The 19,003-nt window shown below is 44.2% G+C and overlaps 2 protein-coding genes across 2 annotated transcripts; one reads left to right on the forward strand and one right to left on the reverse strand.

Annotated features, from left to right (window-relative positions):
• Positions 1-1,384: 1,384 nt before the first annotated feature.
• Positions 1,385-7,867, forward strand: LOC106588406 (zinc finger and BTB domain-containing protein 22). The gene is made up of 4 exons (XM_014177348.3): positions 1,385-1,991; positions 2,733-2,954; positions 3,179-4,069; positions 4,195-7,867. Exons 2-4 carry the CDS (start codon positions 2,733-2,735, stop codon positions 5,155-5,157), a joined length of 2,076 nt encoding a protein of 691 aa, XP_014032823.3. The 5' UTR covers positions 1,385-1,991; the 3' UTR covers positions 5,158-7,867.
• Positions 7,868-9,742: 1,875 nt separating this feature from the next.
• Positions 9,743-18,324, reverse strand: LOC106588403 (uncharacterized). Its single transcript, XM_014177346.3, has 11 exons — positions 18,182-18,324; positions 17,183-17,436; positions 16,389-16,772; positions 16,054-16,185; positions 15,771-15,887; positions 15,242-15,473; positions 13,968-14,137; positions 13,595-13,766; positions 12,882-13,449; positions 12,639-12,771; positions 9,743-10,918 (listed from the first exon to the last, which is right to left on the reverse strand). Exons 1-11 carry the CDS (start codon positions 18,267-18,269, stop codon positions 10,859-10,861), a joined length of 2,310 nt encoding a protein of 769 aa, XP_014032821.3. The 5' UTR covers positions 18,270-18,324; the 3' UTR covers positions 9,743-10,858.
• Between the last annotated feature and the right edge of the window lie 679 nt (positions 18,325-19,003).

Raw genomic sequence — 19,003 nt, forward strand, 5'->3', positions numbered from 1 at the left:
GTCGCTGTATATTTTAAAAGCTGAACAAATAGTTATATTGACAACGTCTGTCCTAGCATGCTCAATAATGTCTTAATCGAAATTACGGATTGCCTCTTATCCGCTCGTCGTTCCCTTATGCCATAGTTTGTACATCTCAATTGTCAGTAGAAACCACATTTGTTTAATCAAGTCAGCCATATCAGCTTTGTTTTTCAAAAAGGCAGTAAATGAGGCTGAATGAACTGTTTCGCTGCCAGACAAGGCTCCGCTGATAGCCAGGTGTAAGGATTCACTCCATGGTACTGAAAAGAAAGCTCTGCTGTTGGGACAGCTTTATGTAGGCCCTAACAGTTTGTGGGCACTGTTTGTCACTGTTGTAGCGCAGTCAATGTATTGTTTAGTGTTGTGTTGTGGCTTTGCTGGCATGCATAAACATTTATTGTTTGCCCCACCAAGATTTACATGCTAAAATCTCCCTCGCTAAGGAGAATGGTTATTTGGTCTGATAATGTTGCCTTCCAGATCTGTTGCAGAGGTTAAGCTGATATACAATTTAGTCAGAGAGGATGAGGCGAGGCGAGAGCGCTCACTCTCCGCTAAATATGTTCAGAATAAGCCCAATGCGTTTCTATGGGCTTAATATGCAGACCTAAACTTGCCGCCTGCCTTCCTGCCTAGGGTGGAGATATGAGCATCTCATTATATACACAACAAAAATATAAACGCAACATGTAAAGTGTTGGTCCCATGTTTCACAAGCTGAAATAAAAGATCCTAGAAATGTTCCATTTGCACAAAAAGCTGATTTCTCTCAAATGTTGGGCACAAATTTGTTTACATCCCTGTTAATGAGCATTTCTCCTTTGCCAAGATTATCCATCCACCTGACGGGTTTGGCATCTTAATAAACTGACTAAACAGCATGGTCATTACACAGGTGCACCTTGTACTGGGTACAATAAAAGATCAATCTAAAATGTGCAGTTTTGAAACAACACAATGCTACAGATGTCTCAAATTTTGAGGGAGCATGTAATTGGCATGTTGACTGTAGGAATGTCCACCAGAGCTGTTGGTTTGCTGATGTCAACGTTGTGAACAGAGTGACCCATGGTAGTTATGGTATGGGCAGGCATAAACTATGGACATCAAACATAATTGCATTTTATTGATGGCAATTTGAATGCACAGAGATACCGTGACGAGATCCGGAGGCCCATTTTCGTGCCATTCATTTGTCGCCATCACATGTTTCAGCATGATAATGCACGGCCCCATTTCGCAAGGATCTGTACACAATTCCTGGACGCTAAAAATGTCCCAGTTCTTCCATGTCCTGCATAGTCACTAGACATAGAGCATGTTTGGGATTCTCTGGATTGACGTGTACAACAGTGTGTTCTAGTTCCCGCCAATATCCAGAAATTTCGCATAGCCATTGAAGAGGAATAACGTTCCACAAGCAACAGCCTGATCGAGTCTAGATGTGTCTTGCTGCATGAGGCAAATCGTCACACCAGATACTGACTGGTTTTCTGATCCACGCCTCTACAGTTTTTTTTAAAGTATCTGTGACCAACAGATGCGTATCTGTATTCCCAGTCATGTGAAATCTATAGATTAGGGCCTAACGAATTTATTTGACTGATTTCCTTGAACTCAGTAAAGTCTTTGAAATTGTTGCGTTTATATTTTTTGTCCAGTATACATCTGTTTAATTAACTAACCTCTTCTTTGTTTTACCACTTTCACTAAACGCCACAAGAGGTCGAATTAGCTCGGTTGCTATGTTACCTCCAGTGTCTTGTCGGTAGTCGAGACCAACCCTGCTACTTTTTTAGTCGTCTGGCATTTCTTCAAAGGCGGCGCATGATGGGTTGTATGCAAAACATGACAGAAAATAAATCATACCATTGGAAATTTATATGTAAACAACGGAGAGAGGGTAGGTTGTCGGTATAGAGAGTCTGGCTTGACATAATTGTTTCAAAGGTGCACATTCTAAAACGGTAAGTTGTGTTTAGCTTGCTAGCTAGACACATTTTAGCAAGCTAATGTTAGCTAGTTACCAGTAGATAGACATTGAAGGCAGCTTTTAGTTGTAGCTAAATGATGCTCTCATGATTAAGAGCTTGAAAAGTACTATGCTTTGTAATGAGAGAAACTCCAAACACTGTCTTTTCAACGCATGTCCACCGGCACAGACTGCTTACACACCAGTTTGCTTTGCTACTAGCTAGCTAGATTGGCTACAAATGCTAACTAATTGCATTGCTATCTGTTATTTTGCTATGCATGTGACAAAATAAAGACTACTGCTCATCACGTTTATTAACTGGCAACTGACCGTTTCTTTCATTGATTTATTGAACCAATCTGTAGGCTGTAACATTTCCCCAACAAAATGTTAATAAATATTTTTGAGTCTCAAGTCCGTCATTCAGAGAAATTTGAGTCAATGCATTATAAGAAAGAATCGGTTGTGATCTGTAAAGCTTAGCTTACATTAAATTAGTTTTGATTGGTTGATTGACCACCTAGGGTCATTTCATATTACTGTTTCGTGAATGTGGTTGAACAATGTTTTGTGGTAGGCATTAATAAGCACTAATAAAGGGTCAATCTCAGGAAAACTGTTGCCTACTTGTAGGTAAATGAAAGGACATACAACATTCATTCACCACTTGATATAACGTGTCCGTTGAATTATTCTGTCATAAACTTAACTTTCCATCTCTTGAAACACCTAGATGCATTCTCTGTCAATGGGGCAGGGCTGTAGCAGCTCAGGTGCCCCCTCTGGCTCGGTAGTTCAGGTGTGCTTCCCCAGCTCCCGGGCGTCTGTACTGGACAGCCTGAATCGGCAGCGCGAGGAGGGCCAGCTCTGTGACCTCTCCATCCAGGTCCAAGGGAAGGTGTTCAAGGCCCACCGCTGCGTGCTAGCTGCATCCTCACCCTACTTTCACGACCAGGTGTGTGTCTTGTTCTGCTTGCTGGCGCGTTGCAGAGCCAGACTGAACTTAGTTTAACTCTGTAACAGCCTCTGATAGTGTCTCATGTAGATGGGTTTTCGTCCAAGGCCTATGGCGCTATGCAACTTGCTGCAGTGAAGTGAGAGCTTACGTCGATAACCTTGATTCTGTGCATTGGGATGTCGCCAGCCATCATTAACTGTCGTCGTCGTCCACCCCCCCAGGTGCTCTTGAAGAACATGTCCACCGTCTCCATCCCTGCCGTCATGGACCCGCTGGCGTTCGAGAGCGTCCTGAGCTGCGCTTACACGGGCCAGCTGCGCATGCTCCGCGAAGACATCGTCAACTACCTCACCGTGGGCAGCGTGCTGCAGATGTGGCACATCGTGGACAAGTGCACAGAGCTCCTCAAAGAGGGGCGGGTGGTGGGTAGCGCATCCCAGGGGATCATTGGGGGAGTGCAGGGGAACCCTGGATGTAGTAGCAGTGAAAGCTCCCTAGGGGCTGGGAGCGCCCAAGCAGGTGGAAGCAACACCCAGGCAGCCCCTCACCCTCCCAGCCGTCCGTCCCTGAGTGAGAGCCAGTCTCCCAGCAGCACCAACTACTTCAGCCCCAGAGACGTCAACTTCGGCGGGGGAGCAGCGGCAGCTGGAGCTGCAGGGCAGGAAGGCGTGAACGCCACTCCCAGCTACTGCACCCCTTCTGGGGCCGAGGAGGCCTTTCTGATCGAAGAGGAGGAGGAAGAAGAGCTCCCGTTCCAGAGGAAGCAAAGGAGCAGCAGGAGGAAACAGACAACCTCTGTCTCGGACCAAGAGGTTGGAGTCAGCGACAGCTTCGGAGTGTCGTCCTACCAAGACGGGGATGCCTCCCCTCTCCAGAAGCGACCCACCTACAGCCAGCCAAGCATCATGCCCCGGAAGCAGTGGGTGGTGGTGAAGACGGAGAGAGCCCAGGACGATGACCTGATTGTGGTGTCGGGGGAGGAAGGGCCAGATGAGGAAGAGGAGAGAGAGTTGGAGATGTTGAGGGAGAGGGAGAGGACCTTCAACATATCCAACGTCAGAACTCTGTCTGGAGAGCTGAGGAGCAGAGCGGACCATGAGATGGAGACACAGGTTAGTCAAACCCTTGATGCGAAATGTTTGTCTGTGTATGTGGCTACTTACCATTCTAACTTATCAGAAACTGTCAGTTTCTGTATTTTTGGATCATTACCAAACTGAATCACTTTTTGTCATAGATGGATTACTGCCAATCTTCTGAAGACTACCTCAAATTTGACAGTGGTTTGATGGACCAGACTCCCCCACAGCACCTTCATGACAGCGCTGGTCAGAGTGGTGGCAGAGCTGTTTCTGCCCTACTCGGCCAAGTCCAGTCTGCTGCTGCTGCTAGAGCTCAGCTCTTTCCCATAGACATGCAAGGCAACCAGATCCTCATGTACAGCCAATCCTCTTTAGACTCCTCTCAACCCATAGGAATAGGCAGTGGTATGGCTGGGGCACCATTTAAAGGGCCAAACTTAGAGCATGGAGCGGTCCATTTGTCAGCACAGGGGGGTTTGGGCGGTGGCATAGATGGACTGGATGGGGGTGGTGGCGGGGGTTCAGGGAAGGTGTTCATGTGCCACTGTGGAAAGACCTTCACCCACAAGAGCATGCGCGACCGCCATATCAACATGCACCTGGACCTGCGGCCCTTCAACTGCCCCGTCTGCGCCAAGAAGTTCAAGATGAAGCACCACCTGACGGAGCACATGAAGACCCACACGGGACTCAAGCCCTACGACTGCCACGGCTGCGGCAAGAAGTTCATGTGGCGCGACAGCTACATGCGGCACCGCTCCCACTGCGAGAGACGTGGCGGGGCGGCTGGCAGGAGCGAGGGTGGGGGAGGGTCCGACCGCACTGATGGCGTTTCCCCTCAGCACCTCCCTCATCTCCCCCTCTCGGCCAGCGAGGCCGGTCAAGATGCCGTTGGTGGCAGGAAAGGGATCTCGGTCTTGTCGCCACATCATTGCAGTACAGGTAGCAGCAGCAATGCCGTCTCTTGCCTGACCATGGCCGGTGCAGGAGCGCGCTTAGGGGTCAACTCTCCGAGCATGTTGCAGGGTCAAGGTTCTGTGTTTGGTCTGGGGGTCAGCCAAGGTGGGTGTGAGGAGGAAGTGTGTGAGGTTGGTGATAATGATAGTAGTGTCACTTGACCAAACGGGTGAACACCATTTGAGTGTTTAAGACAAGGGGGCTTTGGAGAGGTATTCCAATGATCTCTGGAAAGTGCCCCTCTTGGAAAATGGCTAGGGGCCATTGTACAGTTCAGTGTACTCTTACATGTCAAGGTTATTCTCTGTATGACTGCTTTGTGGCACATGCTGTGTCTAAGAAAACCAAAAATCAAGAGACAATGACTCAGCAACAACACTTTTGGCAAAATCTAAACTAGAAATAAAGAGTAAAGTTGCTGTTGTAAGTGATGTGTTCTACAATATTCTAAGCTTTGTTCTGCCAGGGAATGAGTGCATTTCAAGTAAGTGTCTGAAGAAGAGCCTTGCAGTACTGCGGTCTTGTTTCACAGGATGCCCTTCCACACGGGTGATGTGTTCACTGTCCAATTCCAGTGCTATGGTACAGTATTACTGTAAATATATCCTATTATATCACTTACTAATCTGCTACCATTATGATAGGTGCAAAACTATACAGTGTATAGTGTGTTTACAAGTCATCCTCATTAATATTGATCGTAGACAACAAAGCATTACAGTCTGACACTTGGGTTACTTACAGATCATTCCTTACTCAAACTGCCAAATTCCAATGCATGCCTTGAGACATTGAGCACTATTAACAGTAGGCTGGCTCAACAAAGCTGTATCCACCAGGATTCTGTATGTTTTTACCAGGGTTTTACCTTCTATGAAGGTTGTGGCTGTGATGTTTTTATTCAGGAGAAAAACTTGTCTGGAGTTAAGAGAAAGACTTGTTGCTTGTAGTCTTTGTGTGCTTATCTGTTAAATCATGTGATAGAATGTCATGATTGCAGCAGTTGAGGAAATTGCATTTGAAGTGAGCTTAAACTAAGTGTATATAATGAAATATTTATGTTTATATTTATCAAATAGGGAATATTGAACTATTTAACACTAATTTATATACTTAATTTGACTGCCTTACTAGAACATACAGTGGGTGTTGGGTCTGAAGATATTGACGCCCTTGATAAAAATGACTGTATAAATGTAAATACTGAGCTATATTGTACGCAAAAGAAAATTGGGAAATATTATTTTATACTAATACGATTGCTCAGAGAAAGATTTTGTCTTACAAGTAAGTTTTTCTTCTCAGAAACATAGGGGTAAAATGATTGACACCCCTTTTTTCAATACCTCACCTTGTGAGGATAACTGCACGGAGCCTATTTCTAAAATGTTTTATGAGTTGTTGAACACTTTGGGAGGGATTTTTTAGAACATTCCTCCATACAAAACTCTTCCACATCATTGATATCCTTTGTCTGCGCTTATGGACTGCCCTCTTCAATTGGGTTTCAAATCCGGAGACTGAGAGTTGAGCTTGACCCAGTACCAGGACATTTTAGCCAAGAACCCGGTTGCCTCTGCCAGGAGGAGGAAACTTCGCCGCAACTGGATCTTCCAGTGAGACAATAACCCCAAGCACACATCAAAATTCACAAAGAAATGCTTAATTGGCCATTCAAAATTTTGCAATGGCCATCTGTCTCCAGACAGAAAAGGGCAGTCCATAAGCGCAGACTACAGATCTGGAAAGATTCTATATGGAGGAATGGTCTAAGATCCCTCCCAATGTGTTCTCCAATCTCATAAAACATGTTTAAAAAGGCTCAATGTCATTATCCTCACAAGGTGAGGTATCAAAAACAGGGGTGTCCATTTTTACCCCTACCTTTTGAGGGGAAAAAAATATTACTAAACAAAATGTATTTCTCTTAGCACTGTATTAGCATATAATATAGCTCAGTATTTGAAATATTTTATACAGTCATTTTTGCTCATTATCAAGGGTGTCAATTTCAAACCACACTGTATATAAAGTGCTTTTGGTCAATAGTGAGTTTCGTATTGACAGGCTCAATGTACTGACTCCCTCTTAATACTCAAGTTGGCTGCTATTTGTGAGATTGAAAAGGAATTCCATGGACTGTTTCAAGACTTTACAGTATGGTTTCAATAGAGGACTGTTCAATAACTTGCCTGGCTTAATTACATAGCATTTACATCACATAATCAAAGGATTCAACTTCATGTAACACCTTTTCATCTGATGATCTTAAAGTTTGTACTATTGTATAACACTTAACAGCCAGTATCCAGTTGTCATCTTTATGGCAGGATAAATACCTTTTTTTCATAAAGGGAAAATTGTGCGGAAAAATGTAGAAAGCTTGTTGCTACTGTACACTAGGTCTGAAATATGTTGGTTGTAACTTCTGAATAGTGCATATTTTGGGTTACATATAATTTGATATTGAACACATGATTGTTGTTGCACGTGTGTGGAACCGGAGTTGTTGCCTAATGCTTCAATCACACCTACAGCGTCATTGCGCAGCATTGTCTGGATGTGTGCAACAAAAGTTCAACATTCACCTTCTATAATGTCCGTCAAGCCTTCTGCACATGCCATTTTATGCATACGTTCGATAAATCCAACGTATGCACCACACAGAACGCAATGCAACTGCCATGTTGCAAGGCAAACGCAGTGTTCCATTGGAAATGAATGTACTTCTGGTGTACCAAAACACAATGACGCAGTAGGTGTGAGCGAGGCGCAAGTCTTTCTTAGACATTGTTACTATAGGCCAAGTACATCAATGTGATCTTTACTAATCTGTATCAAAAGGCTAAATAAAATGCCTGGTGTAATTTAGCAAGCTGTGCCTTGTTCTAATGTGTGATCTATGTTACAAAAAAAACATCAACTTTTCTTTAAGGCCTTCAGTTGTCTTTATACAGTCTTGTACTAAACTGGCCCCTCCACAGATTTTATGTTGAACGCTCTACAACAAAGCTTTTAGTGTCCAGCAAGCTTTCTCTGCCCTTAACCTTGTTCTGAACATCTCCAAAACAAAGGTCATGTGGTTCGGTAAGAAGAATGCCTCTCCCCCCACAGGTGTGATTACTACCTCTGAGGGTTTAGAGCTTGAGGTAGTCACCTCATACAAGTACTTGGGAGTATGGCTAGACAGTACACTATCCTTCTCCCAGCACATGTCCAAGCTGCAGGCTAAGGTTCAATCTAGACTTGGTTTCCTCTATCATAATCGCTCCTCTTTCACCCCAGCTGCCAAACTAACCCTGACTCAGATCACCATCCTACCCATGTTAGATTAGGAAGACGTAATTTATAGATCGTCAGGTAAAGGTGCTCCCGAGAGGCTAGATGTTCTTTACCATTTGGCCATCCGATTTGCCACCAAGACTCCTTATAGGACACATCACTGATGCTTATTTATAAAACCCTCTTAAATCTCACTCCCCTCAGATACCTACTGCAACCCTCATCCTCCACATACAGCACCTGTTCTGCCAGTCACATTCTGTTAACCTCTACAGGATCGGTGTCCCCCTCGGGGGACAGTGGAGTCAACGTAGGCTAATGTGATTAGCATGAGGTTGTAAGTAACAAATTCCCAGGACATAGACATATCCGATATGGGCAGAAAGCTTAAATTATTGTTCATCTAACTGCACTGTCCAATTTACAGTAGCTATTACAGTGAAAGAATACCATGCTATTGTTTGAGGAAAGTGCACAGTTATGAACTTAAATGTATTAATCCAATTAGGCAGTCTTGATAACATTTTGAACAGATATGCAATGGTTCATTGGATCAGTTTAAAACTTTGCACAGACACTGCTGTCAGCTAGTGGCCAAAATCTAAATTGCACCTGGGCTGGAATAATACATTATGGCCTTTCTCTTGCATTTCAAAGATGGGGGGGGAAAAAACCACATTGTCTTTGTATTATCTTTTACTAGATCTGTGTTATTCTCCAACATTCATTTCACATTTCCACAAACTTCAATGTGTTTCCTTTCAAATGGTATCAAGAATATGCATATCCTTTGCTTCAGGTCCTGAGCTACAGGCAGTTTGATTTGGGTATGTCATTTTTGGCAAAAATGGGGGGGAAAGGGTTGGATCTATGTCCCCAAAGCACACACATCCCAAGGTCGCTCCTCTTTTCAGTTCACTGCAGCTAGCGACTGCAACGAGATGCAAAAAACCCAAACTGGACAGTTTTATCTCAATCTCTACATTCAGACTCAGTCATGGACACGCTTACTGACTCTTGTAGCTGCTTTGCATGATGTGTTGCCTCCACCTTATCCTTTGTGTTTGTACCAAGTGTTGTGTAGCGTTGTGGTGTCTCGATGTGTGTTTCGTCCTACATTTTTTTTATCCACCATCCCCACAGGAGCCCTTCTGCCTCTTGGTCGTGCCGGCATTGTAAATAAGAATTTCTTCTTAATTGACTTGCCAAGTTAAATAAAAAGTATAAAGTTCATTTCTGTAATGTTTTTGCATTTCCAAATGTACAATTCATGTTTTTCTATGCTTTTACCCACAAAACACCCGTGGAACATTCAGATAGAAATATGGTATGTGAACAAACACATCTGACATGTAGAATTAGTAATCACGTCAGCAATGTTCAACAACGTTGGGCAACTGAATGTGGCGCTATGTTTGCAAGGACAACTTACCTAATCGCTTTAAATGAGTTACCACAAAGCACTTTCATTTATTATCAAAGTTTATTTATTTAAAAGGAAATGTGATCTTTGCTTCTCAGTGTACTAAAAGGAAAATTAGATAACATTAAGTGACCATCCCCGTAACCTTCTTGAATTGGTCAAAACAACAGAATCCAATCAAAGTGTCTTAGGGAGGTTTGAAAAAGAATGAGTCTGATTAAATCATTACCACCGTTTGCAGTCTCAAGCAAGAGGCGTCATGAACGTTCCTTTGATGTAAATCAACCTAAACACCTACCTGCTTACTACATGCTGAGATGGACTTCCCCTACAACAACACCCATCAGCATGAACACAGCTATTTCTGCAAAGTCAATGTGAACATTTCTTCGTTATGCCTGCATAAAGTAGGACACTGCACTACAATTTCACGTTAACGCAAAGCTGTACCTGGCCGTTTACGTCAACGCATCTGCTCAATTGTGTTCGTTTGGCATCTTGAACACAAATGGCCAATCTGCCACGTAGTTGCTCTTGTAACTACTTGGGAGAAATAGCGTTGTTCAGGCCATTAGGTTGCACTATGTGGACACAGCAACCACACAGCAAATAATCCACTGACAGTTGGACGTGTAGATTGTGTATTGGCTCTGTATAAAATCTAAGATACAGTACTCCGGTGTTCCACTGGCTCATCTTCTATTGCCGGCATTCTAGAATACGAACACAGACACCCATTCATTCACCCACCTAAAAGGATTGACAAAAAAAATATATAAAATCGGGTAAAATAATATCTAATTGAACTCATTTTTACAGCTAAAATACAAAAATAACCTGACGTGATACTCCTCCCTCCTCACACAATCCAGACGCTGGGCAAAAATTGGCATATAAATACAAAATGTAAACACTGGTGGTAAACTACCACGTCCATTGCCAGTTTAAATTTGTAATGAAAAGTTTGCTCTCTCCCGTCTGAAAATGTGTGCATTTTCAAGAGTTCACATTAGCAGGCACTGGTTTGGAAGTCAAGAGGCAGTAATGGGATGGCCTGGTCCCAGATCTGGTCCCAGATCTTTTTGTGCAGCATAAACAGACCTGGTTCCAGGCTAGCAATGGGAAGCCTGAACACCCAGTAGGGTTGGGGGCAGAGGTCATTCCGAGTCCGATAGGACGATCACTTCATCCGGGTCACACTGAGTGGCCACGTTGACCTGAAAATGACACAAAGTGGAGATTGGTAAGAGGTTTGTATAGTGTACACAAGTGACTTCGCCACAAAAATGTTTGGTGATATGTCACAGCAGTGGAGCTAGAGCATGACACACACACTGCATTCAAAGTATTCAGATCCCTTGACTTTTTCCACATTTTGTTACGTTACAGCCTTATTCTAAAATTTATTAAATTGTCCCCCCCCAATCGACACACAATACCCCATAATGACAAGTTTAGAAATGTTTGCAAATTTATAAAAAGTAAACTGAAATATTACATTTACAAAAGTATTCAGACCCTTTACTCAGTATTTTGAGTAACCTTTTTGAGAACCTTTGGCAGCTATTACAGCCTCGAGTCTTCTGGGTATGATGCTACAAGCTTGGCACACATGTATTTGGAGAGTTTCTCCCATTCTTCTCTGCAGATTCTCTCAAGCTCTGTCAGGTTGGATGGGGAGAGTCGCTGCACAGCTATTTTCAGGCCTCTCCAGAGATGTTAGATAGGGTTCAAGTACAGAGAAAATGACTTTACCCCAGTCGTCCAATCCCTGTACCCTTTGCAGAATATCAGTCTGTTCCTGATGTTTTTCCTGGAGAGAAGTGGCTTCTTTGCTGCTCCATCCACCAACGCCACGTTGCACCACAGACTGTCCAGGAGTTGGCGGATGCTTTAGTCCAGATCTGGGAGGAGATCCCTCAGGAGACCATCCGCCACCTCATCAGGAGCATGCCCAGGCGTTGTAGGGAGGTCATACAGGCACGTGGAGGCCACACACACTACTGAGCCTCATTTTGACTTGTTTTAAGGACATTACATCAAAGTTGGATCAGCCTGTAGTGTGGTTTTCCACTTTAATTTTGAGTGTGACTCCAAATCCAGACCTCCATGGGTTGATAAATTGGATTTCCATTGATTATTTGTGTGATTTTGTTGTCAGCACATTCAACTATGTAAAGAAAAAAGTATTTAATAAGATGATTTCATTCATTCAGATCTAGGATGTGTTGTTTAAGTGTTCCCTTTATTTTTTTGAGCAGTATATATATAGGTATGTGTGTGTGTATATATAAGCTGTTGTACTATGGGGTTGATTGATTTTCCTATGAATTACTCGTTTTGTTTGCAGAGGAAAAGCACATGTGGACTGTTCTAGCATCCTCAAAATCGGCCTCAGCAGAAATATTTGTTCATGTTCAATATTTTTGTTGTTGTGTGGCGGAAATGATTTTGCTGCGGCGCAAGCACCACAGCAAAATGAGTGCAGCGGAAACACTGGACATGCACTGTCAACTGTGGGACCGTATATAGACAGGTGTGTGCCTTTCCAAATCATGTCCAATCAATTGAATTTACCATAGATAGACTCCAATCAAGTTGTAGAAACATCTCAAGGATGATCAATAGAAACAGGATGCACCTGAGCTCAATTTGGAGTCTCATAGCAAAGGGTCTGAATACTTATGTAAATAAGGTATTTCTATATAAATTAAACCCGTTTTAGCTTTGTCATTATGGGGTATTGTATGTAGATTGATGGGGGAAAAAAATACATTAATCCGTTTTAGAATAAGGCTGTAATGTAACAAAATGTGGAAATAGTCAAGGGGTCTGAATACTTTCCGAATGCACTGTGTGTTTGATATGCTGAGCATACGTGGAAAAAAGGTATAGTGTCATGATACTTAAACATCAGCAATCATCATTTACCCTCACCTTGTTTTTCTTGGGAGGCGGGGTGGACTGGGAGCTGGTGACCATCTCCTGGGTGGGAGTGTCTGCCCTGGTGGAGTCCGCCTGCAGGGGGCTACTGGTCACCGCATCCATGTCCAGAGGGAGGTCACGGTCACTGCATACGGACAGAGAATTCATTAATTCAAGTCTCCATATTTGAAAATGGATAGGTATCTCCATGGATTCCCCCCCCCCCCATCATTAATTTGGGTGCTACAGCCTTACCTCCCATTGTGGTGCCTTAGAACCCCGTTGTAAGACTTCCTGGATTTCACCTCTTCTTTCCTCTTTCTCTTCCTGCCTCTGGAGGTGTCTTTGGGACTGGGTGGCCTGGGGCTGCAATTCGCTGACCTCGTCTCAGTGATGACCGTGCAGGAGTCCTCATTCGTCGAAATCAGCACCGGTGACGGTGGCAAAGAGACCTGATTCGCCGCCATGGGGGAGGCTGAGGAGTCCTTCATTTCCACACTAGTGCTTATGGACACAGCTGAAACGTGATTGGAGGAAACAATGTCCTCCTTTGTCAGGTTGGTATTGGATGATTCGTTCCCCTTGTCTACCTCCATCGCCTCTGATTGGCTGGGGCTGTCTGTGGGGGATTCGTCGACTAAGGAGGAGATCCGTGGGGTGTCACCCTGGGAAATGGGGCTGATTCCACTCATCACGGAGTCTTTGTCAACCTCGGCGTTCTCGTCTTCCTCTCCTCCATCCTGGTCTCCGTCACTCCCACCATCCACCTCGTTCTCACTCTTGTTTGCTGCCTCTACCTCGTTGTCCTCCTCCTCATCATCCTCTGAAAAAAAAAGAAAAAATCTGGTTTCAACTGATTTGGGTTTTATTTGATTTCTCCACATTGTTGCCAAAACCCAGGATAAACCGGGTTAAAACACTGAATTTGAGAAAGGTGCTGTGTAAATGGAAATTATCATCCTCATCACCTGGCCCTGCTTGTGATTTGCTGGCCTGGATCTCCTCCTCGATGTCTGGATCAGACGACTCGTCGTCTTCATCATCCTCCTCCTCCTCAGCTTGCTCCTCACCCTCACCATCCTCTCCCTTCTTCAGGGGATTGTCATCGGCTGTGGTGGCCTCCAGCGCCGATGACTGACCCTTCCGTTGACACACACAGAAAACACAGACTGAGTGGTGACAGATATAGTAATTTATGTAAATAAATACCATGTATTTTCAAAGCAGATGTGGAAAAGCGTTGGCTGACTATAAACAGGTCAGAATTACAGAACATTTATTTTCATCTCCAGTCATTTCTAAAATGTAAATTGGTCTCCAACACCTCTCTCCTCCTCCTACCTCTTTCTTCTGCCTCTCTCTCTCTATCCGTTTAGTCCTCTCCTCCTCCTCTGTGTCATCCTGCTTCAGGGCGTATTTGGAGATGACCTGCTCCAGGCTGGAGAGAGCCACCTCCCGGTTAGAGCGCAACTTACGGGCCAACGTGGGGTCCAACAGGGCAGGGTCAGTGGCTGGTAAGGGTGGGCAAAATGAGAAAAAAAAGGGGGGGGGGGGGGGTAGTGAGAGAGTTAGTGACTTCGTAGTCCATCTTCCTAAATAGTTCCCATACATCCAACCTGATATCCACAAAGCAGCATACTGGTGTCACCCTTTCTGTAATTGTGTGTCAACTACCAAGTTCTCACAGCTTCACACACAATCTCTCTCATTTATGGCTCTCGTCTCTCTGCGGCAGACATATATGGGGTGTGTACACACACACACACACACACACACACACACACACACATAGGAGTAGGGTTGATCTGAGTGTACACATACACACATTATATATACTGGCCCAATGCTCTAACCACTAGGCTACCTGCCGCCCTTACTGGTGTGCCGCCCTGGGGGTGTGTTCGTCAATTCAATCTTAAGTGTCAGAGTGCCCTCAGGGCGTTCGTAAATTCAGAGCGTTGTCAGATTGTCCGTTCGTAAATTCAGAGCGTTTCGCTCTCGGAGCGTTCAGAGCGCACACTGGACACTCTGGCCGAGGAGTAGGGTTGATCTGAGCGTTCTGACCTCACAATGCCAGTCAAGCACCCACGCTAACTGGCTAGCTTGCTAGCTACTTCCAGACACAAATGAGGGAACAGCTCACTGACCATTTTACTCACCCTAGCAGAGCTGGTTTGGCTGTTTTCATGTTATCCAGAGTGTTGGTGACTGTAACTGTGCTGCTTGCAACAATATAATTACGCGTTTTTGCCGACGTTCGTGAATTCATCAGCTATTCTGCGCTCTGGCACGCTCAGATGAGAGTGCTCAGAAATCTGAGTAGATAGCCAGAGCGAATTTACAAACACACCCATGGTGAGCAATATGTTTGGAAACATCGAATCGCAATAAAATCACAGTATCGAATCGCAATACATATAGAATCATGAGAATCCCAATACATATTTTAAATCGGCACCTAAGTATAGTGATAATATCGTATCGTAAGGTCCCTGGAAATTTCCAGCCCTAGTGTGTTATTCTTTTTATTCTAACACACAGAAAGACAGACATCGCAGACGGAAACACACAGCTCCAACCAGGAATGTAGAGGTGTGTGTATTACGCTCTCTTACCGGGCTTGTAGAGGTCTGTGAGGTGCGAGCCGAAGTTGTAGACCATGTCGAGGTGGCGTCTCTCCTGCAGGCGGTTGCCGGTCTCGCGGAAGGCGTCCTGAGCGATCTGGGTCAGCTGCTTCTTGCTGAGGTTGAGGCCGTGGCGCTCGTTGGCCCGGCGGATATGTTGCAGGATGTCTGTGTAGTCGGGGGGATTCAGCTGGGCCTCGGGACTGTTGATGAAACGCTCAATCTGCGGGTGGGGAGAGCAGGATGAGGAGGGGTCAGAGTGTACTGTATCGCCATGAGAAAACACCAAGGACAGACAAATCAATTGCTAGGAACACAAGCATTTCGCTACACCCGCAATAACATCTGCATGCGACCAATAAAATTCGAATGGTTATTGTTTTCATGCATTTATTCTTATTCCTTGATTTTCTCTCATACTAGGGTTAGTTTTAAATCTCATTTTCATCCATAGTCTATATAACATAAATAAGCAGTGGTCAAAAAGCATTGGGTTGTCAACAAACAATGTGTTGGTTACCTTTCTGTTGACCTCAGGGTAGCGTGTCCCTTTGTACTGGATCCTCTGCTCGATCACTCTGCCTGTCAGACTGCTGCAGCCCTTCAGCTCACAGAGCTTATCATAGATCTTCATCATCTGAGAGGAGAGAGAGGACTTCAGTGGCTTCTATCTATCAAAGTCATGTACAGTTAACACATTTAGTATGTGGCTCAAGCAGGAATCAAACCCACAGCTCTGGCGTTACAAGCGTCACACTCCAACCAACTGAGCCATTGGAACCAATAAGCCTTGGTGATCTGACCTTGCGTTTGAGCTTGTGCTCCTGGATGTAGCTGGAGTCCTCCTCTTCTAGCTCGTTGACACTCAGCTCCTTCTCCTGCAGCCGCCGGATCTCATCATTGTACATCTTCAGCAGGTTCTCCAGGTACGCAATCTGAGAGAGCGAGAGAGAGCGAGATATGAAGATATGCCTGGCACATTGCTCCTTATGATGAACTATCAGATGCAAAACATTACAGTAATCTACACCAAATCAATGCTTTTAAACCCTTGGGGTGACCAAGTGCACACTTTGGACAGAAGAGGAATAAAGCTATAGAGAAGTCATGGATTCTGTCCATTCTTCGTGCTGCTGACCTGTCTCCGGGAAGCCTTCTTCGTCTTCTTCTCTTCCTCCTCCTCGTTCTTCTCTTCCTGCTGCCCCGAGGTAGACGGTAGCTCCTCTGTCTGTGCCTCCTCTTCCCTCTTCTCTTTCATCTCATACTTCTCCCCGGCGGTAGGCTCCACCTTCACGACAGTCTGCCTCCTCTTGTCCGAGTGCTGTTTGAGGACGGTGCACAGCTCGTTGATGTAGACAAAGGTCTTGGTGCGGCTGGCCTGGGCGCGCGTCAGGCAGCGGCCCAGCGTGTTGCGGAACTCCACCGAGGCCAGGAAGTTCGGCGAGGCCTTGGAGTGCTTGGCGTGCAGGAAGGTCATGACCTCGGGGCAGTCCTGTGTGTGGGTCGAGCAGTACTCTACAAACTGAACAAAGCGAGGGAGGGGAGTGAACGAGGGAGAAGGGTTTAGAAGAATGTTCTTCAATCTTTCCACTGGGGGGGACACAGGGTTGGTGCACTTTTGTTCCTGCTCAATACATGGGTTTAAAGATTAGTTATTATCAGGTGTGTTAGTGCTGGGATGCAGCAAAAGCCTGCAAAACTATGGGATTTGAAAAACACTGATTAAGAGTGATGTGGGAAGGCCCAAATTCGAAAGGGTCACGCACAAATGCATTATGATTTCCGTGATCTGACATGATCGTGATGGACTAATTGCCTGCAAAGACTCAAAGCCACAGCCATAGTTGTGCTTTCCAGTGTTGCAGCTCCACTGACATATTTGTAATGTGACTGTACCAAACATCTCCACCATCCATCCATGTACCCTCTTACCTCAGTAAATAGCTTCTGGTTCTCTGCTTTAAGAACATGGCTTTCTTTCTTCACTGTGGCAAAAGGAGATTGGGTGATGTGAGTAGGAGCGGGCTGTTGGATTTTTGGGGGAGTACGATGATTGGCTGAGGGTTTATAGGAGGTGGAGGAAGAGGGTTGAGGCCTCTCCTCTTCCTCATCATCGTCATCAAGGATTACAATGCTGTCCATCACTGCTGCTGAGGCAACCGCCATCAGATAGGGACTATTCTTTGCTGAGGGAAGGCAAAAACAACAGTGTCAAAATGATGCCTTGGGCAAATTCAAAAGTATCATACCACTGTCATGTCATCTGGTTTAGTGAGTCTATCCAATACAATGATTACGCCTTTCAAAGTTTTGTTATATTTATGGTCAACCATTTTTACAAAACGAAAATTACACAGTATCAGGCACAAACACCACTGCTACCTATTATCCATTGTAAACTCTACCGTGTCCCTTTTCACCAGCACGATTTAAAACAAATATTATAACAACAAACAGTGTTTATATTTTGTAGGATTATCTACAACGAAAACAGACACTGACCACCAGTTCAGACAGTAACGTGAGCTAGCATGCTAGGCTAACGTCTGGGACTCTTGCTAACTAGTTAATTACTAAGTCTTTTTTATTAAACAAGATTTGAGCTGGTCGAAACTTCTGTCAGGAAAAAAAACACATTTACTAGATTTGTTTTTGCAGTAAACAATCCAAACACCATTGTTGTGTTTGTTGTTTCCTTGTTGGCTGGCTGGCTAGCTAGCTAACCTCAGTTAGCAACAAGCTAATGTTAGCTGGCTGCTCAGGAAAGCGCCAATTTCTCCGGGTAAAATGGTAGGGGTATGACAAAGACAACATGTAAACAAATACTTTTACTAGCTTTGTGTATGAAATGCAGATGTATATAATATAGCTACTGTTTTAAGACCGTGGTTAGACGGTTAGCTATGGACAAAACAATGATAGTCAACTTACCCGCTTGATACCGAAACGTCTCGCCCCGAAGAGCTCGGGAACATTCAAGCCTACCATTGGTTGTTGGTTGGTTGTCGCTCAGTAACATCGTCGATCATTGGCTATTCACTTTACTCTAGTTTCACATGTCAGGTGTTTTGTCCAAATTGCCTACATTTGCCCGTCAGCTTGTTTAAAGCTGTATATGTCACTTTTTGGTCGACCCGACCAAATTCACATATAAATGTGTGTTATGGTTCTGTCATTCTTCATTGAAAGCAAGTTTAAGAAGTGCTAGATCTGTTCTATGTGCACTATTTCTATGCTTCTCGTTCTTATTTTTTTTAGTCTTTTACTTTCGGTTTTGAACACCAGATTCAAACAGCTGAAAATACAATATTTTTTGTTATGGTAAATATATTTCACAACGGTTTAAGAATATATGGTAAAATTATTTTCTACATTATACTTGCTTGTTTTATCACATAAACTGAAACTTCAGAATTTTAGCAACCGTGAAATGGCGGAGCGATTTCTGCATAGTACGTTTACTTAAACCAATTCGTTATTATGTTTTTCTGAGACTCGAACGATAAATATTGATAGCATTAACATAACAAAAATAAAAATAATGTGTCTTTCATTTGGAGTGATTAGGCGAATACAGTTGCGCTCCTTGCAACTGACAATACAACCATATGGTTAAAACTAGGCCAATAACTCAACTCCAGCAGCGACGAGTTTGGGCTGAATACACTTGTCAGTCTATACTTGTAAAAATGTCCATTCTTTAATGCCTACCTTGTGACTGTGTTCCTCCTGTGTATCTGCGTGTTTTTATTT

Source organism: Salmo salar, chromosome 27 (genome assembly GCF_965601325.2).
Source record: "Salmo salar chromosome 27, fSalSal1, whole genome shotgun sequence".
Classification (NCBI taxonomy): Eukaryota; Metazoa; Chordata; class Actinopteri; order Salmoniformes; family Salmonidae; genus Salmo; species Salmo salar.

Excerpts from the sequence above, each read along its gene's own strand:
- LOC106588403 (XM_014177346.3), bottom strand. The coding sequence starts at position 18,269 with ATGTTACTGAGCGACAACCAACCAACAACCAATGGTAGGCTTGAATGT. Across the intron at positions 15,888-16,053 it reads AGCACAAGCTCAAACGCAAG|ATGATGAAGATCTATGATAA; the intron begins GTCAGATCACCA and ends CTCTCCTCTCAG. Across the intron at positions 10,919-12,638 it reads CGCCTCCCAAGAAAAACAAG|GTCAACGTGGCCACTCAGTG; the intron begins GTGAGGGTAAAT and ends TGTCATTTTCAG.
- LOC106588406 (XM_014177348.3), top strand. The coding sequence starts at position 2,733 with ATGCATTCTCTGTCAATGGGGCAGGGCTGTAGCAGCTCAGGTGCCCCC. Across the intron at positions 2,955-3,178 it reads CACCCTACTTTCACGACCAG|GTGCTCTTGAAGAACATGTC; the intron begins GTGTGTGTCTTG and ends CCACCCCCCCAG. Across the intron at positions 4,070-4,194 it reads ACCATGAGATGGAGACACAG|ATGGATTACTGCCAATCTTC; the intron begins GTTAGTCAAACC and ends TTTTTGTCATAG.